The following is a 15,249-nucleotide window of genomic DNA, read 5'->3' on the forward strand; positions in this document are numbered from 1 at the left end:
AACAATGCATTTTTGCAGGGTCGACTCAAAGATGAAGTGTATGTGAAACAGCCCCCTGGCTTTGTGGATCAAGATCGACCACATTTTGTCTGTCGCTTGAAGAAAGCACTCTATGGCTTGCGCCAGGCTCCCCGGGCTTGGTATCAAGAATTACGCAATTACCTCCTTACTCTTGGGTTCGTAAACTCAGTTGCAGACACATCACTCTTTATCAAGCGGGCTGGTAACCAGGTTCTCTATGTTCTTGTCTATGTTGATGACATGTTAATCACCGGCAATGACAAGTCTGCGATCTCTCAACTCATTACCACTCTTGATAGCCGTTTTTCCTTGAAGGATCTCGGAGAAACCAAATATTTTCTGGGTGTTGAGATGACTCGAAGCTCATCTGGTCTACATCTTCGTCAACAGAAGTACATCACGGATCTTCTTGAGAAGACTAAGATGACAGCTGCGAAACCTGTCTCCACACCAATGTCTCCGACGCCCAAGCTCTCTCTCAAGTCCGGTACAAAGCTAGACAATGCCAGTGAATACAGAGCAACGATTGGCAGCTTACAATACTTGTCCTTCACGCGGCCTGATATAGCTTATGCTGTGAATAAGTTGTCTCAGTACATGCACTGCCCAACGGATCTTCACTGGTCTGCAGCGAAACGTATCTTGCGTTATCTAGCTGGCACACCAAGTCATGGTATTCTTTTGCGTCGCAACACTCCCCTCACTCTACATGGTTTCTCGGATGCTGACTGGGCCGGGGATGTCGATGATTTCCTCTCCACCAACGCCTATGTAGTGTACTTGGGAAGTAGCCCCATTTCTTGGTCGTCACGAAAACAAAAAGGTGTGGCTCGCTCTTCCACTGAAGCAGAGTACCGAGCAGTTGCGAATGCTGCCTCTGAAATTTGCTGGATCACTTCATTGCTCACCGAACTTGGAGTTCGACTGTCCACTCCTCATGTGATATACTGTGACAACATCGGAGCCACTCATCTATCAGCCAATCCCATCTTCCATTCTCGTATGAAACACCTTGCACTTGATTTCCATTTCATTCGCGACAATGTGCAAGCTGGAACTCTGCGAGTCTCTCATGTTTCCACTCGTGATCAGTTAGCTGATCCTCTTACAAAAGCCCTTTCAAGACCACGGTTTCAAGAATTACTCAGCAAGCTCGGAGTTACGTCAGTACCTCCTACTTGAGGGAGCATATAAGAGATATGTATAGAAAGGACCTTTGTGTAATTACTATTGTATTAGGGCTTCTGTATTTCATATAAATACTGTACTACTCTGTACGTAATATGATTATCACATTACCATTCTCTATAGTCAATATATGTACATGTTGTAGTTCGAGAGTTACATTTTAGGTTTTTTTTTAAACTAGTAAACAGGCACCGAAGGTTGTGTTACTTCCCGATCCCTTTTTCTATAAGGGTTCTTGGTTCGATGATGAGTCTAGACGGGCACAACATATTGGTCTGAAAACTCTAATTTTTTGGATTATTTTTCCGAACAACAACATCGTCGCTAGGTGACTCACTCTCGTGCGGTTGGACGTTGTCTCCGTCAAGTTCCTTTGAAGTTTTGTGCTTCAATTCTTTTAGCGGTTCTTTGTCGGATTGGTATGTTGCAAGATGCATGAGCCCTTGTTTCTAGGTTTGAAGGCGCCTATCTCTCGATAATACGTGGTTTCCAATTATTTTTCTTTGACATTTACCATTTTATAGATTTCTCATTTTCTAACTTGTTTTTGAGCTTAAATCCTTTTATGTTTTTGGTTTCAAGTCTTTGTTGTCGTAGATTATCGTTGTTTAGTTTCAATTTCTACATTTTGTTACTTGTTTTTTTCTATAGTCTCTGTCACAAATTTAAAAATCTGCTATAAATTTTAATATTCTATCCTGAAGAATCAAATTATTATTCCATTTATTTTCAGGAAAATTGTATCATTTCCTAGTATATTTTTTTCAATCAGAATGCACAGAATCAAAGCCTACGTTATCACATACAAAAAATGTTTATTGAAGACAATTATAAATACAAAAATATCTCACTAGCAAAATAATAAATAAAGCAGTAAAAATCTTCTATGACAAAAAGATTATTTGTTTGCAACATCCTTTTTCTCACTATCATGGTGTACTAGCTATGTGGTTTTGTCCATCATGCATACCGGTAATAATTTCAAAACTGTTGATGTTTATTTATTTATTTAAATATAGAAACCTGAATTTAACCTTTTTAAAATATTTAAATATTAAAATTGAAACTGTAAATAGTTATTTGTTTTTGGTTTAAATTTTTATAATTTGGTTATATTTGAGTCTAGTTAACTTGTAATAAAATTAAATCAAGAATAACAGTTTTGTTTATCATATTGTACATAATAAATAAATACATTTTAACCAAATAAATCTAATAAATGAGAGTTTATCTGGTTTGTTTTGTTCAAAATATATTAAATCTACAAAAAAAATTATTTTGTTGAACAAACTATGGAAGTTCATTTATTTTGTTGAACAAACTATGGAAGTTCTGGTGTTGATAAGCGGTTTCTATGAATTACAAAAAAAAGGGTAGATGTTATCATTTGGTAAGCTAGGGACAGCTGCAGACTGTAGTACAATAGAACATCAATAAATTAATACTCAATAAATTAATAATTTTTGAAAATTAATAAATTTTGGAATTTAACAAATTTTGTCAGTCCTAACTTGAACCGATTCAAAATTTGACATAAATCGATAAAATAATAAAATAATATTTTTTGTAGAAAATCTATATAAATATATGGTTCCATTAAAATTATAAATTAATAATTTATATGTATATATATTTTATATAAGTAAGAACTATTATTATATTATTTGTTTTATATTCATAATGAAATTATCTTTATAGTTTCTTAACACTTAATATATTTTTTGATGAGATTTAGACCACAAGGAGGAAAATGACCAAAATGTTTCATTTAATAGGTAAAATGACCATAATACCCTAGATATATAAAAATGAAAAAATAAAAAATTAGTTTTATATTATATGTTTTCAAATTCAAACTTTTTTATAAATTTTTTTTATATTTTTTTTCAAATTTTCTTTTTGTAATTCGAAAATACTTTTTGAAACTATTTTTAAAATTTTTATTTTTTATTTTATAAAATTTTAAATCTCAATTCCAAATCCACACCCCTTAACTCTAAACCTTAAGATTTGAATTAGTTAACCTTAGAGCATGTTTATTGCAGGTCTCTTAGCTTGGGTAATATAAGAGACATCTTTTAGCTTTTTTAGTTAAAAGCTAAGAGATTGTATCTTATATTACGGTAAGAGACCCAACCTAAGAGACTTACAATAAGCATGCTCTTAGGGGTATAAGTGTATATTTACTTTTCTAATGAAACATTTTGGTCATTTTGATCCTTCGAATTTATATTTGTGACAAAAACTTTTTTAGTGTTACCCAAGGGTATTTTCCATTTAATAATATTATATATAAAAACACATTTAAGTTTTATTTAATATATATTATATACACCAAATAATGTAATAATATAAATTTCAAATTTGAAAAAAATAACAATTAATGTCTATACACTAAAATCAAATACTTTTTAATCTTAGAATATATATATATATATATCTTAGAATAAAAAATCTAAATAAGGAAATTTTTTAAAATGAATATTTAATATTTTTATAAATTAATAAAATTTCAAAGTCCTAATATTATTAATTTATTCTATTGCATATCTCATTTATTTGGGAGTTTGAAAGTTTTGAATATTATTACAATTATTATCTGGATGTATATGATTTATTTCTGTTCCAGCTGAGATTTCTATTCCATTTTCATTTATTTTGAACGGTTGTAAAACTTTCATTAAAAAAGAAAACTGTTGTAAAACTTTTTTTCGTTCAATTACGATAAAAGTTAAGATGACAAAAAACATAATTGTCATGAGTCCAAATCCAAAAGCGTTAGCTAACGATTCCCTCTATCCAAATGCTATTCACCTATTCGATTGGTCGTAACACAAACTAAAATATAAAAATAATTTCATTTGTTTAAACCCCCCAAAAAAAAAACTATCCTTCGATCTCGCTGCTGCAACGGTTCTCTTACTCGAAGTAGATCGAGAGAACTTGTGTGTTTCCCAATTCCTTGACTCTCAAAAAAATTTCTTTTTGATTTTTATTTTGCCGTCAATTTTCGGTTTTAAAAAAAGTTTTGTGTGATTCAGTTAACTCCACCGAATCTCTAATCTTCCAGATTCATTCTCATTGGTTGAAAATGAATTTCCTCCAGTATCTTCCTTAGATTTTCCAGCCACATTCTTTTCTTTTTTTTTCCTTTTTCGAAACTTTCCCGAGAAAAAGTTTAATTACTTTCTTTTTCCGCTCGGAAGAAACTGTTTTGACTAGCTCCTCCTCCACTTGGATTCTTGTTTGAATTGATGAGTGTGGTCTTATCCCTCTCTCTCTCTCTCAGTGATGGGTTGCGTCTACTCCAAAACTTGCATTGGTCAGATTTGCGCCACCAAAGAAGACAGCATCCGGCAGCCTCATCATCAGCCTCCGCCTAAAGCTACTTCGGCGGCGGCGGAGGAGAATCCGGTCTTCAATCCCTCTTCAGATGCGGCGGATGACGACGAGATTCACGAGCTTAGCCTAAGCAGAGACCAGGAATGGGGAATCACGCGCCTCTCTAGGGTTTCCGCTCAGTTTCTACCACCGGACGGCTCTCGAATCGTTAAGGTTCCGTCTTGCAGCTACGAATTGAGATACTCGTTTCTCTCTCAGCGAGGATACTACCCCGACGCTCTCGACAAGGCGAATCAGGACAGTTTCGCTATCCACACCCCCTTTGGGAGCAACTCGGACGATCACTTCTTCGGCGTGTTCGATGGTCACGGCGAGTTCGGCGCTCAGTGCTCGCAGTTCGTGAAGAGGAGGCTCTGTGAGAATCTTCTTAGGCACGGGAGGTTTCGTGTAGACGCAGCTGAGGCTTGTAACGCGGCCTTCTTGACCACCAACTCTCAGTTACACGCTGATTTGGTGGATGATAGTATGAGTGGGACGACGGCTATTACGGTTATGGTTAGAGGGAGGACGATCTACGTGGCGAATGCTGGTGACTCGAGGGCGGTTTTGGCTGAGAAGAGGGATGGGGATCTTGTGGCTGTTGATTTGTCTATTGACCAGACTCCTTTTAGAGATGATGAGCTTGAAAGGGTGAAGCTTTGTGGCGCTAGAGTTCTTACGCTTGATCAGATTGAAGGTTTGAAGAATCCTGAGGTTCAGTGTTGGGGTACTGAGGAGGACGATGATGGGGATCCTCCCAGGCTTTGGGTTCCCAATGGGATGTATCCGGGAACTGCGTTTACGAGGAGTATTGGGGATTCTATTGCGGAAACGATTGGGGTTGTTGCTAACCCTGAGATTGCTGTTGTTGAGCTCACGCCGGATAATCCTTTCTTTGTGGTGGCTAGTGATGGTGTCTTCGAGTTTATCTCTAGCCAAACTGTTGTTGACATGGTAAGGTATTTTCTTCCCTTCACGGTCTTCTTGCTCATCTCTAGCCAAACTGTTGTAGTAGTCTCACAAAAGTTGAGTTCGTTTTTGTTTCTCAGGTTGCAAAACATAAGGATCCTCGAGATGCTTGTGCTGCGATTGTTGCTGAATCATATAGGCTATGGTTACAGTATGAAACTCGTACAGATGATATCACCATCATTGTCGTCCACATCAATGGGCTAAAAGATGTAAGGAAAGCTTCTTTTTGTAGTCTATATGTTATTATCTTTGTTTGATGTTGAAATAAGATTTCGAATTTGTTCTTAGGATGCCCCTCGGCAGTTGACGAGTACAGGGACTCTGTTACAGCCTCCTATTCCACAAGTTGTGGAATTGACTGGTTCGGAGTCTCCTTCCACCTTTGGATGGAACTCCAAAAACCAACGTGTGAGGCATGATCTATCTCGGGCTAGAATACGCGCCATTGAGAGTTCACTAGAGAATGGAAATGCTTGGGTTCCTCCATCACCAGCGCATAGGAAAACATGGGAAGAAGAAGTAAGAGTGCATGTCTGTTTCACGTTTTCTCCTCCAATTGGGAATGTCTTAAATGTCATTTTTGATATCTGAGTTTTCTCACTGCAGGCACACATTGAGCGGGTGTTGCGTGACCACTTTCTCTTCAGGAAACTCACTGATTCTCAGTGCCAGGTTTTGCTTGATTGCATGCAAAGGCTTGAACTTAATCCAGGGGATGTTGTAGTGAAACAGGTCGAAGCATATTCCTCCTTGATCGCAGATTCTGTAACATACATTCATCAATAAACATCTGACATCATAATCTCCCTGGTTTATTCTTTTGCAGGGTGGTGAAGGAGACTGCTTCTACGTTGTAGGTAGTGGAGAATTTGAGGTCTTGGCAACTCAGGTTTGATGGGTAGTAAGTTTTTTTTGAGCTGTGAGAAGCTTTGAGCATTATTAACACTGTGACAAATGTTAGGATGAAAAGAATGGTGAGGTGCCTAGGATCTTGCAGCGGTATACAGCTGATAAACAATCCTCATTCGGTGAACTCGCCTTGATGTGGGTGCTCTTCTTCACTTTATGTTATTAGTTTAAGAGAAGAAGTATTCTCTGTCTAATGTAGTTTCTTGTGGCGTCAGGCACAACAAGCCGCTTCAGGCTTCTGTGCGTTCAGTGGATCATGGAACACTGTGGGCCTTAAAAAGAGAAGACTTTCGAGGAATTCTGATGTCTGAGTTTACAAACTTACCATCCTTGAAGCTTCTACGTTCTGTTGATCTTCTCTCCCGTCTTACGATTTTGCAACTAAGCCATGTCGCAGAGTCTCTGTCCGTAGCTTCCTTTTCAGATGGAGAAACTATAGTTACAAAGGTGAAATTACTTTTGCTTTTTTTTGTTAAGGTAAAGAACTTCATCTACTCAAATGAAACGTTTCTCATACCGTTTTTGTGAATGTTATAGGATGAAAAACTTCAGGGACTGCATGTTATCCAGAAGGGACTCGTGAGAATTACTTTTGGTGCAGAGTTATTGGAGAGTCAAAATGTTTCAAGCCTTGCATCTGAGATCACCAAAGAATATGATACCGAAACAGAAGTTTCCATAGAAAAGGAAGAAGGAAGTTACTTTGGTGAATGGGCTCTTCTTGGCGAACTCAAAGATTCCTTAAGTGCAGTTGCAGTTGGGGAAGTGGTCTGTGTGGTTTTAACAAAAGAAAAATTTGAGTCAGCGGTCGGCCCTTTGACCAATCTTGCAGATGACACTCACAAGTATGAATACTACAACTTTCTTCATGACCCTTGTTGTTTAAGTATGTGTATATAATAGTTTTTCTGCTTAGGTCGAGACAATCTTCGTTCGATATATCAAAAGAATCAGCAAAAGTTACTGATACCACAACTCTTGCTAAAGCCACTCTTGCAGACTTGGTAAGCGATCTTACTCTTCACCAATGGCATAACAGTTCTCCTCACTTTTATGTAATTTTGGTTTTTATCCAGGAATGGACAACATGCTTGAGTTCAACAGACTGCAGCGAGGTTGGGCTGGTGCATTTAAAAGACAAAGAAAATTTGCTCAGCTTGAAAAGGTTTTCAAAGCACAAGGTGAAGAAGCTAGGCAAAGAGGCACAAGTCTTGAAAGAGCGGAATCTGATGAAGAACACAATAAAGCCCTCAGCTTTTGTTCCTGAGGTCTTGTGCACTTGTTCTGATCAAACATACGCAGCCATCTTACTGAACACCACTCTTTCTTGTCCTCTATCTTCATTGCTTCACTCTCCTATTGACGAGTCATCTGCCCGTTTCATTACCGCCTCATGTGTGTCTGCCTTGGAAGATATACACAAGGTTAAAACCTGTCCTTTAACATCTCTCTTTCATTTATAAGATTTTGCGGTCTGAAACTTTTGTGTACTTCTGGAATCTGTAGAACGGCATTCTCTTTAGAGGTTCATCTCCTGATTTGCTGATGTTGGATCAATCTGGATACCTTCAGGTCTGTGTTTTTTTTTTTTTGGTTACATGGCTCTATTACTTTTCTCTCTCGGTTTCATTGTACACATTGTTAACCTGATGCTAACTATGATCTTGTTATTGTAGATTGTAGACTTCAGATTCGCCAAGAAACTGTCTGAGGAAAGAACATTTACAATATGTGGAAATGCAGATTATTTAGCACCTGAAATTGTTCAAGGCAAAGGCCATGGTTTTGCAGCTGACTGGTATTGATTCTCCCTTTCATCCATTCTTGTTCTCTCTTCTGTTTTTTGTTTTGTTTGTGTGTGTGTAACACTTGAACATTGATTCGAGAAGGTGGGCACTTGGAGTTTTGATCTACTATATGCTAGAAGGGGAAATGCCATTTGGGTCATGGAGACAAAACGAGCTAGACACGTTTCAGAAAATTGCTAAAGGCCAACTAACTTTCCCTCGAGCTCTAAGTTCAGAAGCTCAAGATCTCATCACAAAGGTCTGTCTCATCTCCCATTGAAAGTTACACCAGTCTTATCTCTCTTGTTTCACTGTTTTTACCTGCGTCTTAAACATCTTGTGTAGTTGCTTGAAGTTGATGAAAACCTGCGGTTCGGTAGCCAAGGAGGTCCTGAATCAATCAAGAAACACCCCTGGTTCAATGGACTCAACTGGGGAGCGATTAGTAACCGCGGAGTTCAAGTTCCTCAAGAGATAGTCTCGCGCATTCATCACCATCTAGAGAATGATAACGCTCTTCCTCTAGAAACTTTACAATCAGTGGACACAACAGATGATCAAGATGCTCAAAACTGGCTTGCAGAATGGTAAAAAGTAGACTTGAAACAAAATGCCCGGACTTGTATTTTTGTTCTCGTCCTCTTCATTTCAAAATTTACATGCTTTATAGATCTGTAAACAAACAGTCATTGATGTTGAAAAACAAAGAGAGCCTAGTAGAATCTTTAAAAACCTTGATTCATGAAAAAGTTACAATCTTTGATTGTGTGGTGGTGTACATAGGTGTGTGTATATGTTAAGATAATGGTTGAAGATCAGTCACCATCATCTATGTTTTGTGCTATGGCTGTATAGTCTAAATGATAAGATTTTGGAGAAAGATAAATGAATGAAATATGCACTGAAGTTGTTAAACATACTATTCTATGTTGGAAATAAAGGTTGAACGTGGAAGCCAGACTGATTTAAAAAATCATGGATAAGTGTTTTTAAACGTCAAAATTGTATATAAAAAAGTTGTAATATATAGTGATTTATGAACAATATTTTTTTAGATAAAACAAAGAACAATATTTTTTAATTTTCTAGACAGGTATAATATAGATTTTAACGTGCTGGAAGCATAATTTTTCTACACTTTCATATAAACATTTTTTTTCGATCTTCTATACTGGTTAGATTCCCAGACAAATCATCTGCTAATTTAAAACTAAACGTATGGAAACTTAGTGGCTTACATTTTTTATACAATGGTAGTAGGCTTCACATTTTTTTTATATAAATTATCATTAATTCCAGCAGATGTGTAAGTTGCGGAATAACGACACTGTTTTTAAACAAAAAGGCTTTAAAAGCGATTTCACAAGTATGTGTTGTACTCAAAGTTCCAACGAATTCAATATGACCATTGGCCAAAACTTTGTTCATAATCAATCCACCGGCACCATGTATCTACACAAAGACACAACCATCAATCATTTGATTGCAAACTGTCGATAAAGTAATTAGAAACAACTAAACATTAAGGTTTTGTCGTGTTTAGTTCATTCATTTTCTCTCTGTTAGCGAACCAATGAGCCGTTCTCCTAGCTATCGGCAACCATAATTGTCGTCTTCTTTCCTCCGTAGCAGCAATCGCATCGCTCCTCGAGGTGGAAGCGGCGAAACCGCCGTCGTTTCCTCCAACCGCTGTTGTAACTTCCAGGACACTAAGTCTAGGAACAGCCGTGATCTCAGAAACCACCCTTCTCGTTGACTCTTTGTTCTTCATCATTCTCTTCATATCCATCTCTTCCTTGTCCCGCAAGTCAACTCTCTCCATCGACGAGAATCTATCGCTTGACATTGAATTCAACATGTCTGATGTCAAACGAGTCAAATCAGATGGAGTCACATTACTCCAACGGTTCCTAAACACAACATCCGAAACAACAATCCTGTGTCTGAACTTATGCAAACGTTTCTCGTTGCCTTGTTCCACAAGCGACAACGGTTTATCATTATTACCAAACTTGAGAATCTTCCTGAAGCTGCTGAATCTCGAAGAGTCTTCTCCTTCTTCGCGTTCGATGTAAATCTCCATGTTCGAGTCTTCTTCTCTTGTTTCCGTTAACTGATTCATGATTCTCATACTATTGCTACTACAACCCAAAACAGAGAAAACAGAGAGCTCGTCTTCAATGCAAACTCTGTTTCTACACAAAGGGCACGTAGCGTGCTGCTCAAGCCACTCATCAATACACTCTATATGAAAAGCGTGTTTGCACTTAGGCAAAAGCCTAAGAATCTCAACGTCTTCGAATTTAGACAAACAGACAGAACACTCAAGCCCTTGTTTCGATCCTTTCAAAGCAGAGAATCTGAAGAAGGGAAGAGACTCGATTGCTGTTCTGTTGAGCCCTGATGATAATCGAGATGATTGATTGAAGAGTCCTTGCCATAGACGCTCGAGCCTTCCTATCTCTCGGTCCTCGTCGGTCTCTGATCGGAGGTCGTTGTGGAAGCACTTGGCGTAGACGAGGAGAACGAAGGTGAGTGTGAAGACGACGGAGAAAACTCCGGTGGTTATGACTAAGCTCGGTTTGAAGAAGTCGTTGGTTGTGTACGGAGGAGGAGGAGGAGATTGAGCAGAGACATAATCTAAGAAGAAGAAGAAGAGAATGGAGATTGCTTGTGGTGGATTCATCTTCTGAATAATTAAAAGAAAGAAATCTTGTTTTATTTCAAATGGGGATAAGTTTTGATTTAAAAGCAACTAATCGCTTATCAACGTGATATAATGATCTCAATGAGGCACAATGTAAAGAATATGTGGAATAAGTTTAATATATAAGTTTACTAATAAATAAGTTTAATAAGTCCATGGATATATAGTTAGTTGTACATAAATTATTATGAAAGGCATTGCTTCTGACCGGTGATTAATTAAGGAACTATATTATAAGCAAAATAATTTATTCTGGATTGTTTTGATTTTATTAATTAATTAAGGAATTCTTATGAACAAACTAAGTTTTTTGGTTAAACTTTTATTCATCTTGTAAACACAAAACAAATTCAAAATTCTACAATAACTAAAAACGACAAAATAATAATGTCCTGGCTTTTAGATTTATTTTGCTCGGTTTAAACTGGATTTCCTCAAAAATACTAAACTTTAAAATTAAACTAGGATCGTGTCCGCGCTACGCGCGGATATTGGATGAAGTTAAAATTTATGTATGACTATAGTTGTGGCTGTTTCTGTTTCTGGTTGTTGTTAAAATAGATTTAAAGTAATTATAAGAATGAATATATGACATTGAGTTTTTTAAGATTGATTGTTCATTTTTTTATGCAAATGAAGTTGGAAGTCAATCGATAGATGTAAAAGTAGAGGGGAGTTGATGTTTTTGGTTGTGTATAGTGGTTTTCTGTAGTAATGGAAATTAAATTAACGTGTTGAAAATAAAAAATATGTAAAAGTACTTCGTAATTGAGATATTGTTTAGCATTATGGTGATTTGAATTTGGAAATAATATTTTAAAAGTGTGTTTAGGTCTTCCATTAATAAACTAATTGGAAATTTTATGAATTATATTCAAAAAGGGCTCCTTGAAAAAAACTTATGAACTAAAAAACCAGATAAATTGATCGAGAATTTAATACTAAGGTTTTGTTGTGTTACTTTCGTAGTATAACCTACCAAATCAAACTATCTCTACGCTTGATTTTGCACTTAATAGTTAAGATGTTCTGTCTGGATTTTGGACAAATGATTTCTTGGATTCCAGAAAGGGGTGATTGGGTTCGTATGTATTCGAGAAGTCAATAAACGTACAGTAAAGTCGTAATTTTGATTTACCTCCAGCAGGTGGAGGATCATTGTGGTTTGATTTGACCATCGTGTTGAGGAAAACGACCCTTTGACGAAAGAAAGAATTAGAAAATGAGTCAGCGAAAGAGAGAGATCTTGAAATGTGGAAATCCACTGATTGAGTAACTTACACTTAATAGTTGTCTCTGCCTTTCTTCTCGTTGCAAATTTATGAGTGGAAGATGATGTGAATGTTATGTGGAGCTGAGGTTGTTAACCGGTTTGTATCAAATATGCAATGTTACTGAATTTATTCCTATATTTTGTTGATTTGTATTGATGAGACAAAAGATCTTTTTGAACTTTTAGTGCTGCCGGTGATTGTGGCAGGAGATGTGCTACTTACCTTTCTGATATTATTGTCTATCGAGAAGAATATTTAGGTATTATAATCTGTTGAAGATTTTTATATTTAATGTGATACGTTTAAAATTTGAAAGTCTTGTGTGAATTGAAATAATTAGTTATAGTCATCAAATTGAAACGAGAGAAAAAAAAAGAAACAAACAATCCGATAATAAGAGTTCATAATTTGTCTTTGTTCATTACTCTTTATTTCTGTTTTAAGGAGAAAAGTAACAAAACAACATAATAGGTTTTGAATTGCATAACCAAGATTCTGGTGCAAGAACAAACCACTATATTTTTTAAACAGACTTGATAGCTGTCTTTAATCTTTTTTTTTTGAGAAATTTAATTTTTAAATAAATATTAGGAGCTATATTAGTCTACATTTTGATCTGCGCTTCGAAAGCACGAGTTTTTTCGGTTAATAAAAATGTGATATGAATAGTATTTTTGATTATGATTTATATTATTAAGTTATTATATAAAATATTTTTTAAAAAATTATATAATTTGTCAATTCTTTTATTTGAAATTTTGTGTGTACATTCTTATCTCACAACATCATCTTTATATTTTTATGCATTAGATAAGAGTTAAATTTGTTGGCATATTTTAGACTAATATAAAAATATATATTTGCAGGGGTTACAAAATATATAGAATATAAATGTAGTTTCTAAATGTAATTAGATTTCTTTAAGTTGGACACAACCTTTATTAACTGGACATGTTCCTAACTTAATAGTATTGACTTGAATTAGTAAAACAAATAGTGATTTTTCCCATTATAGATTTTCCGGTTCATATATGTATTATTTATTGTAAAGTTCATATATATTTTTTTAATAATAGTGCATTTAAAAAACATTGTTTGCTTCGTCGGTGGCTGCTATACATGTGTGTTACACGGTATATAATTCCAAACATAAACATTTTTAATCTATATCCCTGGATCTATATTCAATGGTCTTATTGATTATTAAGACACATTATAAATTTGAATCCATGAAGTCCAAATAAGAAGGGCAATCTTGTTATCAAAACAGATTTCAAAGATTTGTTTAAACGTTATTGGGTTATGCTGGTGTTGGGCCAAAGGATTAATATTAGTATTATTATTAGGGTTGTTAAATTCGTAATGACGTGGAGATATGATTGGATGGGAATATTTCATCATATGTGGCACTTCTAATTGAGCTCTAAATTAGTACCTTTTATATAGTAGGACTAGAGATTTTTTTCGCGCTTCGCGCGGATTGTGTCTTATAAATTTATATTATTTATAATATTATTTGTCGGTTTTTTTCTTTTACATTAACTTCTTGTTTTTCCAATGTTAGTTTTTCTTAATTTAAATTTATATGTTTATAATTTTTCATCTTTTTGTTGTAATTATATTTTTATTGATGGTTTTTTGTATGTGACATAAACTTTTTGAAATTTTAAAATAATGTTATATAGTACAATTAACACATTAAAGAAGAGAAACATATTCAAGCACATTTTACACTGATTTTATATGCATAATTTTAAACATTATATATGTATATATTATAAGTTTGAAACATGTAAATGCTTTCTAAATCTAAATACTTGTTCTGAGTTTACATAACTTATCGAAAGTTTTATCTATTTTTAAATTCAAATCACAGAAAAAAATATATCAAAAAGTCAGTATAGATGGGTCTTTTGGGCTTTTAAATCAACACTGAAAAATTACATGAATCAGATAACAACAGTTTTATAAACAACTGGATAAAATTTGACTGAGCCAAAGATTTTGACACAATATGTTCTTTCTTCTTCAAATTACGAAGAGCCTATAGGCACAAGAAAAAAAATCATAATTTTTGTTTTCACTTATATAACATTTTTTATCCTTTACACACGGAGTTTATTACACTGCTATAAGCAATGGAGAACTCTATTCATATAAGATTCACATCTATGCATTTTGACAAAGAAGAATTTTAGTCATCTTTAGTTTCGGAATGGACCAACTTCAGTCATATGCACTATATTTTCTCTATGATTCAAATCTTACAATTTTAATATATGTGCAGATTTCCATGTGAAAAAGCATGCACGCCATTTATCATTCAACCTATTACTTTTTCCAAAGTAAACACTATAATCCTCGTTTGGTTAGCTCCACAAACTAATCTCTTTGGATCAGTTTACTAAAAAATATGGATACTAATGTCAGAAAAGAATATAAACACTATCAACAACAAATATTGGCATAAAACTATTTGGTTCAAGGAACATATTCCACGTAATGTGTTGATATCATGGCTGGCTTTGCGGAGAAGACTGCCAACCAAGGATCGCTTGAGGCGTTGGGGGTTAAATGTCTCAGGAACGTGCGTCCTTTGTAATCTGGAAATAGAGACTCACCATCATCTCTTCTTTGAGTGCTCTTTATCTCGTTTGATATGGGAGCTTTTTGCTGCTGAAGTTTGGATTTCTCCTCCGGCTGATCTACAGTATGTTGCAGCCTAGATCAATCAACCTCGCGTCAACGCAGATGCGCATGCTACTTCAGTTATCAAGCTCTACTTTCAGTCATCTATCTACCTGCTGTGGAAAGAGCGTAATGCTCGTGTGTTCACAGCTGTCTCTTCACCTTCATCAGTCATCCTTGCCTCTCTCGACCGTATAATGCGTGACCGTCTCCTCTCTTACCCGGCAAGTTCTTCTTTCTCCTCTTCTCTACTTCTTTTTTATATTTCTTGTATAAAACCTCTTTAAGGCTTTTTTTACCTTGAGTTGTTGGTGGTTGTTTT

The 15,249-nt window shown here is 35.4% G+C and overlaps 2 protein-coding genes across 3 annotated transcripts; one reads left to right on the forward strand and one right to left on the reverse strand.

The window, feature by feature from the left end:
* The first annotated feature begins 4,050 nt into the window (after positions 1-4,050).
* LOC111199178 (protein phosphatase 2C and cyclic nucleotide-binding/kinase domain-containing protein) lies at positions 4,051-9,016 on the forward strand. 2 transcript variants are annotated; one of them, XM_048737127.1, is made up of 14 exons: positions 4,051-5,544; positions 5,640-5,771; positions 5,851-6,081; positions 6,169-6,294; positions 6,389-6,451; positions 6,533-6,606; positions 6,687-6,918; positions 7,009-7,316; positions 7,388-7,475; positions 7,548-7,895; positions 7,978-8,043; positions 8,148-8,269; positions 8,361-8,517; positions 8,604-9,016. In XM_048737127.1, exons 1-14 carry the CDS (start codon positions 4,501-4,503, stop codon positions 8,847-8,849), a joined length of 3,237 nt encoding a protein of 1,078 aa, XP_048593084.1. In that variant the 5' UTR covers positions 4,051-4,500; the 3' UTR covers positions 8,850-9,016. The 2 variants fall into 2 exon arrangements, with proteins under 2 accessions (XP_048593084.1, XP_048593083.1); XM_048737126.1 differs by having other exon boundaries at positions 4,052-5,544; positions 6,524-6,606.
* Positions 9,017-9,643: 627 nt separating this feature from the next.
* Positions 9,644-12,429, reverse strand: LOC111199416 (putative RING-H2 finger protein ATL12). The gene has a single exon (XM_022689488.2). The coding sequence runs from the start codon at positions 10,942-10,944 to the stop codon at positions 9,781-9,783; it is 1,164 nt and encodes a 387-aa protein (XP_022545209.1). The 5' UTR covers positions 10,945-12,429; the 3' UTR covers positions 9,644-9,780.
* Positions 12,430-15,249: the final 2,820 nt, after the last annotated feature.

The sequence above is a fragment of the Brassica napus genome, chromosome A7, assembly GCF_020379485.1.
Source record: "Brassica napus cultivar Da-Ae chromosome A7, Da-Ae, whole genome shotgun sequence".
Taxonomy (NCBI): domain Eukaryota; kingdom Viridiplantae; phylum Streptophyta; class Magnoliopsida; order Brassicales; family Brassicaceae; genus Brassica; species Brassica napus.